At 50.6% G+C, this 15,642-nt stretch overlaps 2 protein-coding genes across 5 annotated transcripts in view; both read left to right on the plus strand.

Moving 5' to 3' along the window:
- Positions 1-415: 415 nt before the first annotated feature.
- Positions 416-4,206, plus strand: Suox (sulfite oxidase). Of its 3 annotated transcripts, none has more exons than XM_038314695.1 (4): positions 416-504; positions 1,727-1,792; positions 2,049-2,226; positions 2,422-4,206. In XM_038314695.1, the coding sequence occupies exons 1-4, from the start codon at positions 464-466 to the stop codon at positions 3,829-3,831; spliced, it is 1,695 nt and encodes a 564-aa protein (XP_038170623.1). In that variant the 5' UTR covers positions 416-463; the 3' UTR covers positions 3,832-4,206. The 3 variants fall into 3 exon arrangements, with proteins under 3 accessions (XP_038170623.1, XP_038170625.1, XP_038170626.1); XM_038314697.1 differs by having other exon boundaries at positions 447-562; XM_038314698.1 differs by lacking the exon at positions 416-504 and adding an exon at positions 740-1,357.
- A 434-nt stretch (positions 4,207-4,640) lies between these two features.
- Ikzf4 (IKAROS family zinc finger 4) overlaps positions 4,641-15,642 on the plus strand; it is a 35,366-nt gene continuing 24,364 nt past the window's right edge. The window contains exon 1 of one of the 2 annotated variants that reach the window (XM_038314634.2): positions 4,641-4,939. The gene's annotated coding sequence lies outside the window, so the exon portion shown is untranslated. The remainder of the gene's footprint in view (positions 4,940-15,642) is intronic. The other variant, XM_038314642.2, reaches the window with a different exon arrangement.

Consider the following 15,642-nt stretch of genomic DNA (forward strand, 5'->3'; position numbering starts at 1 on the left):
AGTCACCATTTTATTAAGGCGTCATTTCTTCTGTTATTCTTGGCCCTAAAACAATCAGGGCTCAACAGCTGCAACGCTAAACAACTGCAGAGGCGCGGGACATACCCACAGACCCGGAGGCCACCCGGGGAAACTAGCTTTGGTCGCCTTCGGGACCCTCGTCACCTTCATCAGTGAGGCCTCTCATTGCCCTGCGTAGCTGCGGTCGGCTCTGGTCATCAGTGTGTGTCCACTACCCTAGGAGGGAGAGGCCTAACACCAGCCAGGAGCCGGCGGCGCCCCGCCCCCCGCCTCGTATCCGGCGACCCCGTGACAGCTGCCAATCCTTCTCAGGAGCAGCCGCGAAGCTAGGGGCCAATAGCTGCGGCGCGGGCGAGGGGCGTGAGGACGCCTGCACAACCGAGCACGTCATGGCCAGGCCCCGCCCCGCCCCGCCCCGCCGCGCGGGGAGCTCTTGCCCCGCATGGGGCGGGTGAAATTGTTCCGCTGCGGACACCGAGCCGGGTAAGGGGACCCTGCCACCGGGAGAGACAGGAGGGAGAGCAACGGTGGGACCAAGACGGTCAGTGAAGCTCCAAATCTTAGGAGTAGCAAAGGGACCAGTACCTCCTTTTACGATGTCTGGGTGCTCCTGGGGTCGCAGGGCTACCTTCCAGGTCGAATTCTGGACAGACACACCCTCCTACTTAAAAGTGTTCCGGAAAGTAAGGAGCTTACACCAAAGAGTGGCATTTCAATATTTTTAGCAGGCCACCGCTCCCAAGCCTCGGACCGAGCTGATAAAATCAGGTTGCTGAAATTAAGGGTAGATAGCAGAAAGAGTACAGGTCCCCGTGACCCAGACATAAAGAGCAGAAGAATTCGCATCTATTTCCATCTTCCTGCCTTCCCTATCCGTAACAACCCCACCCCCAGCATCCCAGCAAACAGCAGCTTCTTACCCTTCTCCTCTTGGACCCTCCTGGGTCAGAGAGGCACTGGGCTGTGAAAAAGACGCTGTTGCAGGACAGAGAGCAGAAAAATTAACTTCCTCCTCTAGCCCATCCCGACACCCTGGCCGTTGACTTTTCTCAGTTTGTTGCGGACACTACCAGGTTAGGGTGGAGACGCTGCATTGGGGTTCAGTTCCTAGACGGGGTATTTGTTTTAGAGGGGGTGGAGGGAGAGAACTGCGAAGGCCCGAATGAATGTTATTACTTGTTTACTCTTCATATCAGGTCCTCTGGGTAGTGATGATACAAGTTCAGAGAGGCCTGCTGTGTTGCCCGGGGAGCCGGGAAGCCGGTTAACGACAAGGCCTGGTTGTATAACCCCAAGGCAGTTTGCTTCAAAGATTTGGACTCCTTCACCCCGTTAGGTTCCTGCTCCTTCTTGTCTCTGTTTTCATCAGCCGCACTTTAGAAATAATCACAATCTGGGGGCTGGAGGCATAAAACCTCAGTGGTAGGGCACTTGTCTAACATTCTCAAGGCCTTGGGTTCAATACCCAGTATCATTTCCTTTTTTTTTTTTTTAATAATTGGCAAACCTTCATCTGTCCTTAGGTGCTTTGGGCTGGGGCATTGTTCTAGAAGCCGGTGTACTTTCCCACCGCACTCCACCCCCACTCCCGCTCAAGTGCTCCAAGTTCACTCCCAGAACCCACTGGGACCCCGGATTCTCAGGTCTCCCAAATGTCCCCTCACAGGGTTTTCTTGTTTTGAAACCCAGAATCTTCTTCCTGTAGGTCTGCCACGATGCTGCTGCGGCTGTGTAGAACGGTGGTGATGGTGGGATTTCCTCGGGCCATCAGGTAGGCGGTCCCAGCCCAGCACTTATCGCCCAATCTATCTCATAATTACCTTATCTGGTAGATATTTATCTTATCTGGAAGATAAGGTGGTACAGAGATGACCCTGAAGGAATGAGAAAGCCATATTTCACCGGTCCTACCCATCCGGAAGAAACTAAATCCCAACTGAAAACCAGTGACTAAGGAGGGAGAGGCAGCCACAGACTTTCACTGGTTTTCACTGGACTTTCTGAGGCTAAAAATCTCTTTCTTCCAGGGTCAAGTCAACCCCCTCGAGGCTCTGCTTCCCAGCGTGTTCCACGAATGATTCATTTAAAACTCAGCACCCCAGCCTCACCTGCCCTGATGAGAACTCACAAACTCGGGGATGGAAAGTGGTGGGGGCCCTGCTAGGTCTGGGCGTGGCGCTGGCCTACCATGACCATCGCTGCAGGGTAAGCAGGAAAGGGGCTTCCTTTCCAGAACAAAGGGATCTTACACGCTCTGGCCTGTGGGGGCTCCTAGTTCATACACTGCTGAGATACTATCTGCTCCCTCCCTGTTTCCCAGGCTCAGGCTGTGGATGGGGTCAGAATGGCCTAGAGTGATTTCACGTCTCTTCCTTTTGCCTTCCCCTCCCCTGTCTGTAGGCTGCTCAGGAGTCACCCCGGGTGTACACCAGAGAGGAAGTGAGGTCCCACAACAGCCTTGAAACTGGAGTCTGGGTAACCCTAGGCTCTGAGGTCTTTGATGTCACAAAATTTGTGGACCTGCATCCAGGAGGACCATCCAAACTGATGCTAGCAGCTGGGGGTCCCATAGAACCCTTCTGGGCCCTCTATGCTTCTCACAACCAGCCCCATGTACGTGAGTTACTGGCTGAGTATAAGATTGGGGAACTGAACCCTGAAGAAAATGTCTCCCCCACCTTGGAGGCCTCTGACCCTTATGCCGATGATCCTAGCCGTCATCCAGCCCTGAGGATTAATAGCCAGCGCCCCTTTAATGCAGAGCCTCCCCCTGAACTGCTAACAGAAAACTACATCACACCAAACCCGATTTTCTTCACCCGGAACCACCTGCCTGTACCTAACGTGGACCCAGACACCTATCGCTTGCATATAGTGGGGGCTCCTGGAGGCCAGTCGCTGTCCCTGTCCTTGGATGATTTGTATAAGTTTCCCAAACATGAGGTCACTGTCACTCTGCAGTGTGCTGGCAACCGGCGCGCTGAGATGAACAAGGTTAAGGCGGTGAAGGGCCTCGAGTGGCAGACGGGAGCCATCAGCACCGCACGCTGGGCTGGGGCACGACTCTGCGATGTGTTAGCCCAGGCTGGCCACCGACCCCGTGAAACCGAGGCCCACGTCTGTTTTGAGGGACTGGACTCAGACCCCACTGGGACTGCCTATGGAGCATCTATTCCTCTGGCTCGGGCCTTGGATCCTGAAGCCGAGGTCCTCCTGGCGTATGAAATGAACGGTCAGCCTCTGCCTCGTGACCATGGTTTCCCTGTGCGGGTGGTGGTTCCCGGTGTGGTAGGTGCCCGTCAGGTCAAATGGCTCGGCAGGGTAAGCGTGGAGTCGGAGGAGAGCCACAGCCACTGGCAGCGTCGGGATTACAAAGGCTTCTCCCCATCCGTGGACTGGGACACGGTAGACTTCGATCAAGCTCCATCGATTCAGGAGCTGCCTGTCCAGTCAGCTATCACAGAACCTCAAGACGGGGCAACTGTAGAATCGGGAGAGGTGACTATCAAGGGTTACGCATGGAGCGGCGGTGGCAGGGCCGTGATTCGGGTGGATGTGTCTATAGATGGTGGACTAACCTGGCAGGAAGCTCAGCTAGAGGGAGAGGAGCAGTGTCCCCGGAAGGCCTGGGCTTGGCGAATATGGCATTTGACAGCTCAGGTGCCGGCAGAGCAGAAGGACTTGGAGGTCGTTTGTAAAGCTGTGGACGACAGCTACAACGTGCAGCCAGACACTGTCGCTCCCATCTGGAACCTGAGAGGCGTACTCAGCAATGCCTGGCACCGTGTCCGTGTCCGCGTCGTCCCATGAAAGCATCGAGCAGAGCCATCTGTACCCAGAGAACCACCTAAACTCCTTTCTAACCCATCTTTAACATTTCCTTCCGCCTCTCGGGTCACAACCCTGTGTTTAATGTGTCTTAAGCTGTGCCCAGGCACACACGCTCCTGGCCTCTGACCCTGTGCCAGGAAGGAGAGCTCTTGGAGAGCAGTTCGGAAGACATGTTTTCTCATCCAACCGCACCTAGGCTTCTAAGGCCTCCCCACCCAGGCCTTCTTCAGCCAAGTGTGTGGGAATGTGTAACAAGCGTACTTTCCTATCTTCTGCTGCCTATGGGATGCGAGGGGTTCCCCCTTAGAGCTCTACTTTGAGAAAATACACCAATAAAGTGCCTGTTTAAGATTATGACTGGGATCTCTTGGGTGCAATCTCTGGAAATGAAGGAGCGGGTCTCAACCTAGCTGGTTGACCTGGCGCTACCTCCGAAGAGAGGCGCGATTGTTTTCAAATGTTTGGTACCCTCAAACCGTTCCCACGATTCCTGCTCTCCCGGCAGGACTGACAAATAATGCCAAGAGGTTGAAATCAATATTATCTTGGGGAGGGCGGGGGCAAACCTTGGAACGAGGAGCAGACGTGCCGGGGCACACGGGGCTCCCGTGTGCACCTAGTTTGCAAATTAGATGCAGATGAAGAGATAGCTTTGGCTTAACCTCTGCACGACAGGGCCTTCTGGACTTAAATCTTTCGGCGCTCGGCTATTCTCCCCTAGCTCCTCTCCCTTTTTTTTTTTTTCCTCAGCAGTCTCCCCGGCTTGGGGGCGCTCGGTGTTTGGCCCAGTCGCCTGTCGCCTGGTAGTGGGACCGGAAGTTATTCCGGAGGGGGGGAATGGCCGTAATAAGGGGGGCTCTGTGGGGGGGCCGGTCCCTCCTCAGGTGAAGCCCCTGATGGAGATGGAGCCGCCACCCCTGAGCGCCCGGATCCCGGCTTCGGCCTGGCTGCCGCCGCCTCAGTGACCCCATCGCCCCCGCGCTGGGCCACCTGGGCCAGAGTGGGGGACTCGCCACCCCTCTTCCCACCCGACACCGCCCTTCTCCCCCAACCCCCAACAGCCTGCGCGCGCGCGGAGACGCCTCAGGTGAGCGAGGGGCGGGGCCCGCGAGGGGCGGGGGCGGGGCCTGGCCTTCGGGGCGGGGCTTTAGCTTGGAGTCGAGCTGGGGAGTCGCAGCCTGGGGGAGGGGCGGGCTGGGTCTGAGGGGCAGGAGCTTGTCCGCGGCACCTTGGCCAGAGACCTCAGAATTGGGGATTGGTCGGAAGACAGGAACTGACCTGTGGGAGGCTCCTGTGTGGGGAAGGGCTAGGATGGAACAGAGGGACAGAGGGACAAAACAAAGCGACCGAGTACCAGAAAAAGCAAGGTGCCCGGGGCTTCATTGAGAAGGTTGGAGGAAAAGGCCAAGGCCTGCCTAGGACTGTCTCCAGGAGGCCGTGACAGAGGGGGAGAAATGGAGAATGGAGCCTGTCTGTCCTACTGTTTGGGTGAGAAGCATAGGGAACCTGAGAAGCAAGGCTGGGAAGGAAAAAGAATCCACTACTCAAAAAAGAAACCACAGACGAAGCCCTATGGTAAACCTCTGGATGGGAGCTACATAAACGAAATGCCACTTTCTAAATATTAAAACCATCCTCATACAGATTCATCTCGGCTTTTTACCCTTTATCTGCTAGAGTGCTTTAGTGGTTTGCTAGGTTGGTTGGTTGATTGGTAAAGTAGCGTGTCTGTGTGTGTGTGTGTGTGTGTGTACAACTGCGTACCAGCGCCAGGTCAACTTTGAAGCTAGTTCTCTCTTTCCATCTTTATGTCAGTTCCAGGGATTGAAGTGATGTCTCCAGGCTCTCAAGGCAAGTGAACCATGGTTGATTTTTTGAGACAGGGTCTCATGTAACCCAGGCTGGGCCTGAAGCATGAAACTCATGATGGCCTCTAACCCCTGAACTTGTGGTGATTCCCCTACCTTGGCTTCTGAATGCAGCTGCAGTGCAGCTGTGATGTTTTTCTGTGGGGTTTTGCTTATTTGGTTGGTTGATTGCCTGGGTGGGGCTTTGGCTGGTTGATTTGTTTGAGACAGTCCCACTAGATAGCCCTCACTGGCCAGAAACTCACACTGTAGACCAGGCAGGCCTTAAACTCACAGAGATCCATTCATCTGCCTCTGCCTCCTGATTGCAGGAATTAGAGGCATATGTGCCACCATGCTCAGCTGTTGGTTTTAGGCCAGGATCTCACGTTTTCTGAGAAGGCTTCATTTTTGTTATAGCTAAGGATGGTTTTGAACTTCTGAGCCTTATGCCTCCATTTCCCAAGTGTTGGGATTACAGGCCCTCAACATGTGAGTCTTGCTGTTTGTCTTATTTAAATCGTGACTAGCCTTTTCTTGGGATTAGTGGAATATTCAATGGAATGTGGACTTTTTTTTGGGGGGGGGTTCAAGACAGGGTTTCTCTGTAGCTTTGGAGCCTGTCCTGGAACTAGCTCTTGTAGACCAGGCTGGCCTCGAACTCACAGAGATCCGCCTGCCTCTGCCTCCCGAATGCTGGGATTAAAGGCGTTCCACCACCGCCCAGCAGAATGTGGATTTTTTGATAAGAAATAAGGTACCCCATCTGTTCATCCGAGGCTGAGAATCTTCCAACTGCTTCTAGGCAGGTTTGGAGGATCACCAGCTAATGCGTGCAAAGTTCTGCCCACCTTCTCTCGGCACACGCGTTTTCCTCAGAAGTGGTGGTAGGGACTGAGAAGTGGTGGTAGGCACTGTTGCACACAGCAGCCTGAACAGTTCTTTAATCTCTGAAGGGCTTAAACTCTGGTAAAACCTTTTTTTGGTTTCAAGACAGAATTTCAGGCGGGGCGGTGGAGGCAGAGGCAGGCAGATCTCTGTGAGTTCGAGGCCAGCCTGGTCTACAAGAGCCAGTTCTAGGACAGGCTCTAGAAACTACAGGGAAACCCTGTCTCGAAAAACCAAAAAAAAAAAAAAAAAAGGCAAAATTTCCAGATGAGCCAGTATGAAGAGAATTGATGACTGGCAACCAAACTTTTGTTCTTTGCTTGATTTTTGTTTTTTTTTAGGTTTTTTTTTGAAGACAGGGTTTCTCTGAGTACCCCTGGCCATCCTGGTGGCTGCTCTGTAGACCAGGCTGGCCTCCAACTCAGAGATCTGCCTGCCTCTGCTTCCCAAGTGCTGGGATTAAAGGTGTGCACCACCACCCGGCTGCTATTACCAAGCTTTAATGACCTAGCTCGAGTTCAATCCCTAGGACTCACAGGGTGAAAGGTAGAGCCAACCCTGCAAGTTGTCCTCTAATCTCCAGATACATGCTGTGCTACATATATGCTGTGATACACACGTGCTATGACACACATGCTGTGGCACGCACACGTGCTGTGACACATACATGCTGTGACACACGCATGTGCTCTCTCTCTCACACACACACACAGAGTGTTTGCCCTGCAATCCCAAGGACTTGAGTTTGAATCTCCAGCATCCGTGTAAACGCCAAAGCCACAACACACCCCTGTAATCTCACTGTGCAGGTGGAGCACAGACCAGAGACAGGTGGATTCATGGACTTATTAGCCAACCAGCCCAACCCATTAATAACTTCCAGGTTCAGTGAGAGACTGTGTCTCAAAAAATAGGGTGGAAGCTGGAGAGATGGCTCAGCGGTTAAGAGCACTGACTACTCTTGCAGAGGACCTGAGTTCAATTCCCAGCAACCACATGGTGGCTCACAACCATCTATAAGGAATCTCCGGTACAAAAATAAAATCTCCTTGTATTCAAATTTAAAAAAAAACAAAAACCAAGCATGTTTTGGTTGGTAGGTGTCTATATAATGCCCAGCTAGTGATTCCTCACCTCTTCATGGGTAGTAGTAGGTCACAGTCTTCCTTGGTGGTGTAGTGTAGACTTCCAACAGTCTGAAGCCAGAGAATCCAGGCAGTTCCTTAGTTCATAAGAATACAAGAGGGGCCAGGCAGTGGTGGTGCACGCCTTTAATCCCAGCCCACAGGAGGTAGAGGCAGGTGGATCTCTGTGAGTTCGAGGCCTGGTTTACAAAGTAAGTTCCAGGACTGTTTCACAGACAAACCCTGTCTCAAACAAACAAACAAACAAAGAATAGTAAGAGGGGTGGGTGTCTCAAACCAAAATTGTCTTAGGAGAAACTGAGTTTTCCAGAAGAAGCAGGGGAGGCTTCTCTGGAGCTTCTGCACTGGTGATCAGAGCTGCCTTTGTGCAAGCAGCTTCAGAAGTTCATATTGCCCCAACCGTTAGAAATTGGTGCCACAAACACGCTGATGCCTGAGGGCAGTGAGTTCAAGCGCAGCTTCTGAGCAACCCCTTTCACCTCAGAAAATTAAGAGTAACGCATATTCCAAGACGTGACCTTTTTTCCAAACTTGTCACTTTTGAAGCCAAAGATTATCTCTTTCAGGTATTTGAAATTATGTAGAAGTCTTGACTGGGGTAGGGTGGCAGAAAATTGGGGGATACAGAAAATACTGTCTTTGGTGGCAATGCCAGACAGAAATCTCTGATACATGCTGGTCCAAAGAGTCCACTGTTGTTGTTTTTGCAACTGAATTTTTCTTTTTATTTCCTCTTAGTTTGAAATCTGTTAACTTATACTTTTTTTTCAGCATGGGAGAAACTTATCCCATGTTTTTCCCTGCCCCCCATGTCCCACCCACAATCCACAAAAGAATTCTTTTCTCTCAAATGTCATACACTTTATCCGCCTTACTTCCACTCCCTCTTTACATACAGTGTGTGGGCGCGCATCCACGCTGCTCGCTAAGGACGCTAAGGAAGGATAAGCATTGTTGGCAGGAACATCTAACCTCCATTCACTCATTTTGCTTGTGTGACAATACAGTGTCAGAGGAGGGGAGCCTCCCCTTCCCTATGGGTCTCGTGCTTCTGCCGGCTGGAGACTCTGCTAGCTTTGAGTGCCAGGCTGTTGATTTGCCCCTTCTTCTCAGAAGCATCATAGACTTTGTCCTGGAAACAGAGAGACAGGGTCAAAATCTGCCAGACAAAAACATCTAAGAACGTGTGAGGTGGACGTGAACCTGGTCCCTAGGGAAGACGGACCTTGTCGGTACTTGTCAGCACCAACCTTACACTGGCTGGTGCTGATGTTAGCATAAAAAGATCCAGTGAGGCCGGGCGGTGGTGGCACACGCCTTTAATCCCAGCACTCGGGAGGCAGAGGCAGGCGGATCTCTGTGAGTTCGAGACCAGCCTGGTCTACAAGAGCTAGTTCCAGGACAGGCTCCAAAGCCACAGAGAAACCCTGTCTCGAAAAACCAAAAAAAAAAAAAAAAAAAAAAGATCCAGTGAGTACCGGTTTGTCATTGTTCTCGAGCTCACAGTTTCTGAAAAGACACAAGAAGACCAAGGGGGATTATTCTTTATAAATCGCGTGTTTTCAGTTCAAGGATTTAAGTCCCTGTTCAGAGACCTAAAAACCATCCATGGGCTAAGTGTGAGACTGGAGTTCCGCTCTTAGCTTCCACAGAAATGCCAGCAGAGGTGGCTCACGTGTAGTCCCAGCACACTACACAGACGTGGGAACCCCAGGACAAATTGGCTCATGCATTGGCTAAATTAGGGAGTTCTGAGTTTGACTGAGAGACCCTGACTCAGTACATATATGGGGGAGAGAGAAAGACACCCAACAACACTCCCGGCTCCGTGTGCACATGTGCACACACGCATGCACCCGCAGGAATGTGAATGCGCATACATTCACACAAAATGAGAAACAGAAAACAGAGTTCCCCAAGCTTTCCAGCTGGGATAAGATTAAACGCCACGGCAGAAGCCTCTGCTCCATTTCTGCTACTTGTTAACCAGATAAGTGGCTTTTGGCTTGGTTTGGTCTCCAAAAGATTAGGGATCAACTTTCAGCTCCGTTCCATCTCTAAGCTCTGGAGGCCTCTGCCTTGGGCCTGGTTTAGGAAGCAAAGAGGCTTACCAAAGTAGCTTACCACAAGCAAGAATCTTCGTTACCCAAGGAGTCTGGAAACGTCTTTTCTGGCCCAAGCTACAGTGAGCTCTTCAGAGCAGCATGTACCGGGGAACTTCTGGCCAGGTTCATACCAAAGACAACGTTTTCTACCTTTTCAAAGCTCTACCACCCTTCTCCAATCAAGGCGTCTATGTGATTCCAACCACCTACTTGTGAAATCTTTGTAGCACAGATCAATGCCAGCATGTTGACACACAGCTATAACTCATCTGAATATGCAGGAGGCTGAGGCAGGAGAATTGCTGTGACTTACAGGCCAGTGTAGGCTATAAAGCTCAGACTAGGTTGGACTCCATATCAAGATTCTGTTGGGCAAGTGAGACGGCTCCGCAGGTCAAGGCATACGCTGCCAAGCCTGACGACTTGCGCTCTGTCCTGGAGCCCGCACGGTAGAAAGAGAAAACCAACTCCGCCAGTTGTCTTCCGACCTCCACACGCGCTCATACACAGTCACAAAAGTAAAAATGAGAAAAATGTAATTTAGGAGCTAGAGAGATGGCTCTGTGCTTAGCAGCACAGGCTGCTCCTCCAATGGACCTGGGTTCAATTCCCAGCCCTGATGTGGTGTGGTTCATCTTCTATAACTTCAGTTCCAGGAGATCTGACACCATCTTCTGCCCTCTTCAGACACCAGGCACACGTGTGGTGCACAGACGTACATGTATTCAAAACACGCATACACATAAAATATGACTGAAAAAATCTTACTGTAATAAAAAAAAGGATTTTGTCAGGGGGCACCTGCAAGCTGGCTCAGCAGGTAGAAGTATTTGCCACTAAGCCTGATGCCCTGAGTTCAAGCTCTGGAGCCTACATGGTAGGAGGAGAAAACTGACTCCTAGGAGTCAGCTTACAGCATCCCCCCGTGTGCTGCAGCATAAATGCCCGTGCACATGCACAACACAACAAAACCAAACCAAAAATTTTAAAATAAAAAAATGAAAAAAATGTAAAGATAGTCTCAGGGCTGGAGAGGTGACTTAGCTGTTCAGAGCTCTGTCAGCTCTTCCGGATGACCTAAGTTTAGGTCCCAGCACCCACGTAGAGGAGTTAACAGCTACCTGTCACTCCAGCTGCAGGGGGATATAGCACCTCTGGTCTCATGCACTGACACATAAGTAGACACAGACACATACATGTATTTTTTCTGAACTGTATGTACAGGTGCGGTATGCACATGAGTGCAGGCATGTGTGAAGGCCAGAAGAGTTGGATTTCCTGGAACCGGGGTTGCAGGTGGCTGGACTCTGATATGGGTGCTAGGACCTCAGGTTTCTGCTTACCCATCTCTCCAGCCCCTCATACATATAATTTAAAATAACAAAATGCTCTTTTTTAAAATGAACTTACTTATTTTGTCTTACGGGTGTTTTGCCTGCGTGTCTGTGTTGTATGTGTATGCAGTGCCTGAACCATCCAGAAGAGGGCAGCAGGTCCCCTGGAAGCAGAATCACCTGGGTGCTGGGAATCAAACCCAGGTCTGTGCTCTTGATCACTGAGCCATTGCTCCAACCCCTAGAACAGTAACATATTCTTAAGAGGCTTACTTGGGACTGGAGTGAGAGTAAGCATAAGTACTTGTGCTCAAACCCCTGGGATCTATGTTTTAAAAAGTTAGAATAAACAAATCACCAGGTAAGATGGCTCAGTCTTAACCCCAGCATTGGGGAGACAGGGACAAGAGGATCCCTGAGGCTCATTAGCCAGCTACACTAACTTCTTGCCCAGTTTCAGGTCAATGAGAGGCCCTGTCTTAAAAGTCAGGGTACAGCTGAATCAAGGGGTGAAGGCACTTGCTGTCAAGCCAACATCAGTTCATTTTCACGGCCCTGCATAGTAGAGGGAACGGGCCAACTCCTTCAAGTTGCCCTCTGACCTCTACATGTGCCCCCACAACACACACACATGCTTACACACATGCACAGATAAATAGAAATGACAGCCAAAGTTGTCCTCTGCCTACCCAAGTGAGCACACATGCCCATTCCAAAGCAAGCACACATGCTCTTGCCCAAGTAAGCACACTTGCCCTGGCCCAAGTGAGCACACATGCCCATGACCAAGTGTGCACACATGCACATTCACCACACACATAAGTAAGAATTAAAAAGGACTCTGCCGTTGGGCGGTGGTGGCACACACCTTTAATCCCAGCACTCGGGAGGCAGAGGCACAGACAGATCGCTCTAAGTTTGAGGCCAGCCTGGTTGACGACAAGAGTGAGTTCCAGGACAGCCAGGGCTGTTACACAGAGAAGCCCTGTCTCGAAAAACCAAAAGAAACAAACAAGCAAACAAAGGGCTCTGCCTTGAAAACAAAAAATGAATAAAAAGCTAAGAATTAATCAAGCTCACACTGAGTTCCCCTACACTACTTTCTCTACACCTCTAAGCTTACAGTTGAACAGTAGTGACCCTAAAGGGTCGTTCCATAAACACAAGGCTTGGATACTCAGAGGCATAGCCACAAGACTTAGAAGGCATCATCTTTTGTGCCCTATACCCTGTGATTTAAAGTAACTAGTTTGGCCTTTTTCCTTCGTTTCTAAAATTCCGAAATGAGATATAGATTGGGGGGAGTACAGTGGGGAGATTCCGGTCCTTGCAGTAAACCTGAGCTCTCTCTTCTGCAGTCTCCATGGGGAGGATAGGGAAGCAGAAGGAATGAAAGGAAAGATGCAGCCGTCTGAGATCTAAAAGGAGACAACGGGTGACAAGTCCCCCTGCCCTGGTGTTGTTTTTGCACCCTTTGCTTCTTACTTGAAAGACTGGCTATTCCTAGTGTGACCTGGGACTCTGTCCCTGCTGTCCTGCTCCTAAGGCACTTGGATCCCAACTCTTAGCTTCTTTACTGGTTTATAAACACACAGGAAGAGCCTGTTTGCTCAGCCTGGAAAGGGCTGTGCGTAGTGATATTTCCTGTGTGCAGCCAACTACACGAGACATTTGTTGTGTTCCCGCTCCAGCCCGGTTCTGTGGAGCCCCCGAGGGAAGCAGAGCTAGCTTCAGCTATCTTTGCTCACATTTCATTCTGTCTGGGGAGGCACACACAGGAGAGGATGATGCTGTAGGTCTGGTCTACTCAAGACTCTGGAAACTTCGTATGAACTTGTTGAGTGCTACCGAATTCCACCACAAACTCAGGTCCCAAGTGTCTCCACACCTCCCTGCTGTCCTTTGGAAGAAATAACCCAAAGTATAGCCTGGGGCCATACCACTTGTCTGCCTTGGTGGTCCTCCCAAATGCTTTTCTGCCCATTAGACCACAAGGAGTGTGTTTCAAATCCCCAGATTTTGATATCATTCCTTTAAACTGGATTCTCTGGCAGATTTGAACAGTTTTGCTCACTGAAGATAACCATACTATTTCAGCCTATTAAAGCTAGTCCATTGCAGGACAAGGTGGTTCATGCCTGTAAAATCCCAGCATTTGGATATAAATTTGAGGCCAGCCTAGTCTTCAGTTCTGGGACAGCCTTGGCTACAGAGTGAAACTTCATCTGTAAACAGATAAACAAATAAGACCCGGTGCCACACAGCCCATAATACCAGCATGGGGGAGGGGCCTATAATACCAGCATTGGGGGAGGGGCCTATAATACCAGCATTTTGGGGGGGTTAATTCTTGAAGGTTGCTCTAGGTCACATAGCAAGTCTCCAGGCCAGCCGAGGGTACACAAAACCTTATCTCAAAAGTTTAACAAAAGACCACCAAAAAAAATAGCCAGGTGGTTGCATTTAATCCCAACTCAGAAGCAGAAGGATCCCTGGGTTCAAGACCAGCCTGGTCTACAGAGCGAGTTCCAGGACAGCCAGGGCTACACAGAGAAACCCTGTCTCGAAAACCAAACAAGAACAACAATGTCCATTTATTTATTCCATGGAGAAAATTTTGTTTTCTCATATTGTTTTTCCTAAATAGTTAGAGCCATCGAATATTTGGGGAACAGGAGTGGCAGGGTGGACCTGCCCTAGGAAGTCAGACCTGGACTGACCTCACTGCCCCTTATTTTAAGTCAGTAGGGAGTCCTCTCTCGAAAGGATGCCACTGTCAGCCATTCCTGCTCACAGGTGGGCAGAAGTCAGTGCCGTGGAGGACTTTGGTTATGTTGGCAAGTAATTCAGAACACGGTGAGAGGACCGGTGAGATGCCTCCGTGGGTAAAGATGCTTACTGCCGAAGCTTTGATGCCTGAACCCCACATGGTGGAAAGGGAACCAGCTCCTACTGGTTCCCTCTGACCCACAGGCTTGCCGTGGCCTCTCTCTCTCTCCGTCTCTCTCTCACACACATACTCACCATACACAACACACACAACACACACAAACACACAACATACACACAAATAATTTTTTTTTTTTTTTTTTTTTTTTTGGTTTTTCGAGACAGGGTGTCTCTGTAGCTTTGGAGCCTGTTCTGGCACTACCTCTTTTTTTTTGTTTTTGTTTTTGTTTTTGTTTTTCGAGACAGGGTTTCTCTGCAGCTTTAGAGCCTGTCCTGGAGCTAGCTCTTGTAGACCAGGCTGGTCTTGAACTCAGAGATCCGCCTGCCTCTGCCTCCCGAGTGCTGGGATTAAAGGCGTGCGCCACCACCGCCCGGCTACCTGGCACTACCTCTTATAGACCAAGCTGGCCTCGAACTCACAGAGATCCGCCTGCCTCTGCCTCCCAAGTGCTAGGACTAAAGGCGTGTGCCACCACCGCCCGGCCTCACACAAATAATTTTAAAGAAATAATAATAAAAAAAAAAAACATGAGGGGAGGCTTGCCTGGCATGTCCAAAGACCAGGCTTTAGTCCGTAGCATGGGGGGAGGGTTCCTCTCTTTCACCCTGAGATCACCATGACTGATACTCATCCCTTACAGAAGTGCTTCCTTCTTAGTGGGGAGGAGGGGGACAGACTGGCTCTTTCTAGTTGCTCTGCAACTCACTGAGCTGAACAATACTCTACGTGTCTCCCTTGTAGCAACGAATTCTAATTGGTCTTAATAATAAAACCTCGGAGTCAGCTAGGGGGGGGGGGGTGGTGAAAGCGAAGGATCAGAGGAGCAGAGCTGCTGGCCACTAGAGTTCTTATCTCTACCAAGCCTGTCCTCAGGCTGACTGCCTAGACTGCAGCCTCGGACTGTGGCTCAGACTGCACTGAGCTCCTGTTCCCTCCCAATTTATATTCCTCTCTCTGCCCAGCCTTATCACTCCCGACTCCACCTCCCTAGTGCTGGGATTAAAGGCGTGTGATTACAAATGCTGGGATCTCTTTTGTGTGAGCTTTGTTTAGCTTTTACACAGATTCAATCTCAGAAGGCCCAGGGTGGCCTTGAAGTAACAGAGGCCCTCCGCCTCTCTCACCCGAATTCTGGGACCAGAGGTGTATGCTGCCACTCCCTGGCCCCTAGTGGCTTAGCTCTGCACTCTAAAACACAAACAGAAGATCACTACACGCCATCACTGTGTGGCATTATGATTTTGCTTTTGTTTTGAGTCAAGGTCTTGCTGTGTAGCTCAGGCTGGCCCCCAGACTCATAGCACTTCTCTTGTCTCAGCCTTTCAAGTGCTGGAAATTCAGGAGTGTGCTGATGTGTGTGTGTGTGTGTATGTGTGTGTGTGTGCACGCGCACTCGATCATGCGCTCGATCATGTTTGTGCACGTGTGTGTTTGTGCACGTGTGTACATGTGCGTGTGTGGACAAGGCTGGCTTTGTAGTCCTAGTAATCACTATATTGCCCAGGCTGACCTAGACTCATG

This window comes from Arvicola amphibius, chromosome 17 (assembly GCF_903992535.2).
Source record: "Arvicola amphibius chromosome 17, mArvAmp1.2, whole genome shotgun sequence".
Taxonomy (NCBI): Eukaryota; Metazoa; Chordata; class Mammalia; order Rodentia; family Cricetidae; genus Arvicola; species Arvicola amphibius.

Excerpts from the sequence above, each read along its gene's own strand:
- Suox (XM_038314695.1), top strand. The coding sequence starts at position 464 with ATGGGGCGGGTGAAATTGTTCCGCTGCGGACACCGAGCCGG. Across the intron at positions 505-1,726 it reads CGCTGCGGACACCGAGCCGG|GTCTGCCACGATGCTGCTGC; the intron begins GTAAGGGGACCC and ends TTCTTCCTGTAG. Across the intron at positions 1,793-2,048 it reads GGATTTCCTCGGGCCATCAG|GGTCAAGTCAACCCCCTCGA; the intron begins GTAGGCGGTCCC and ends TCTTTCTTCCAG.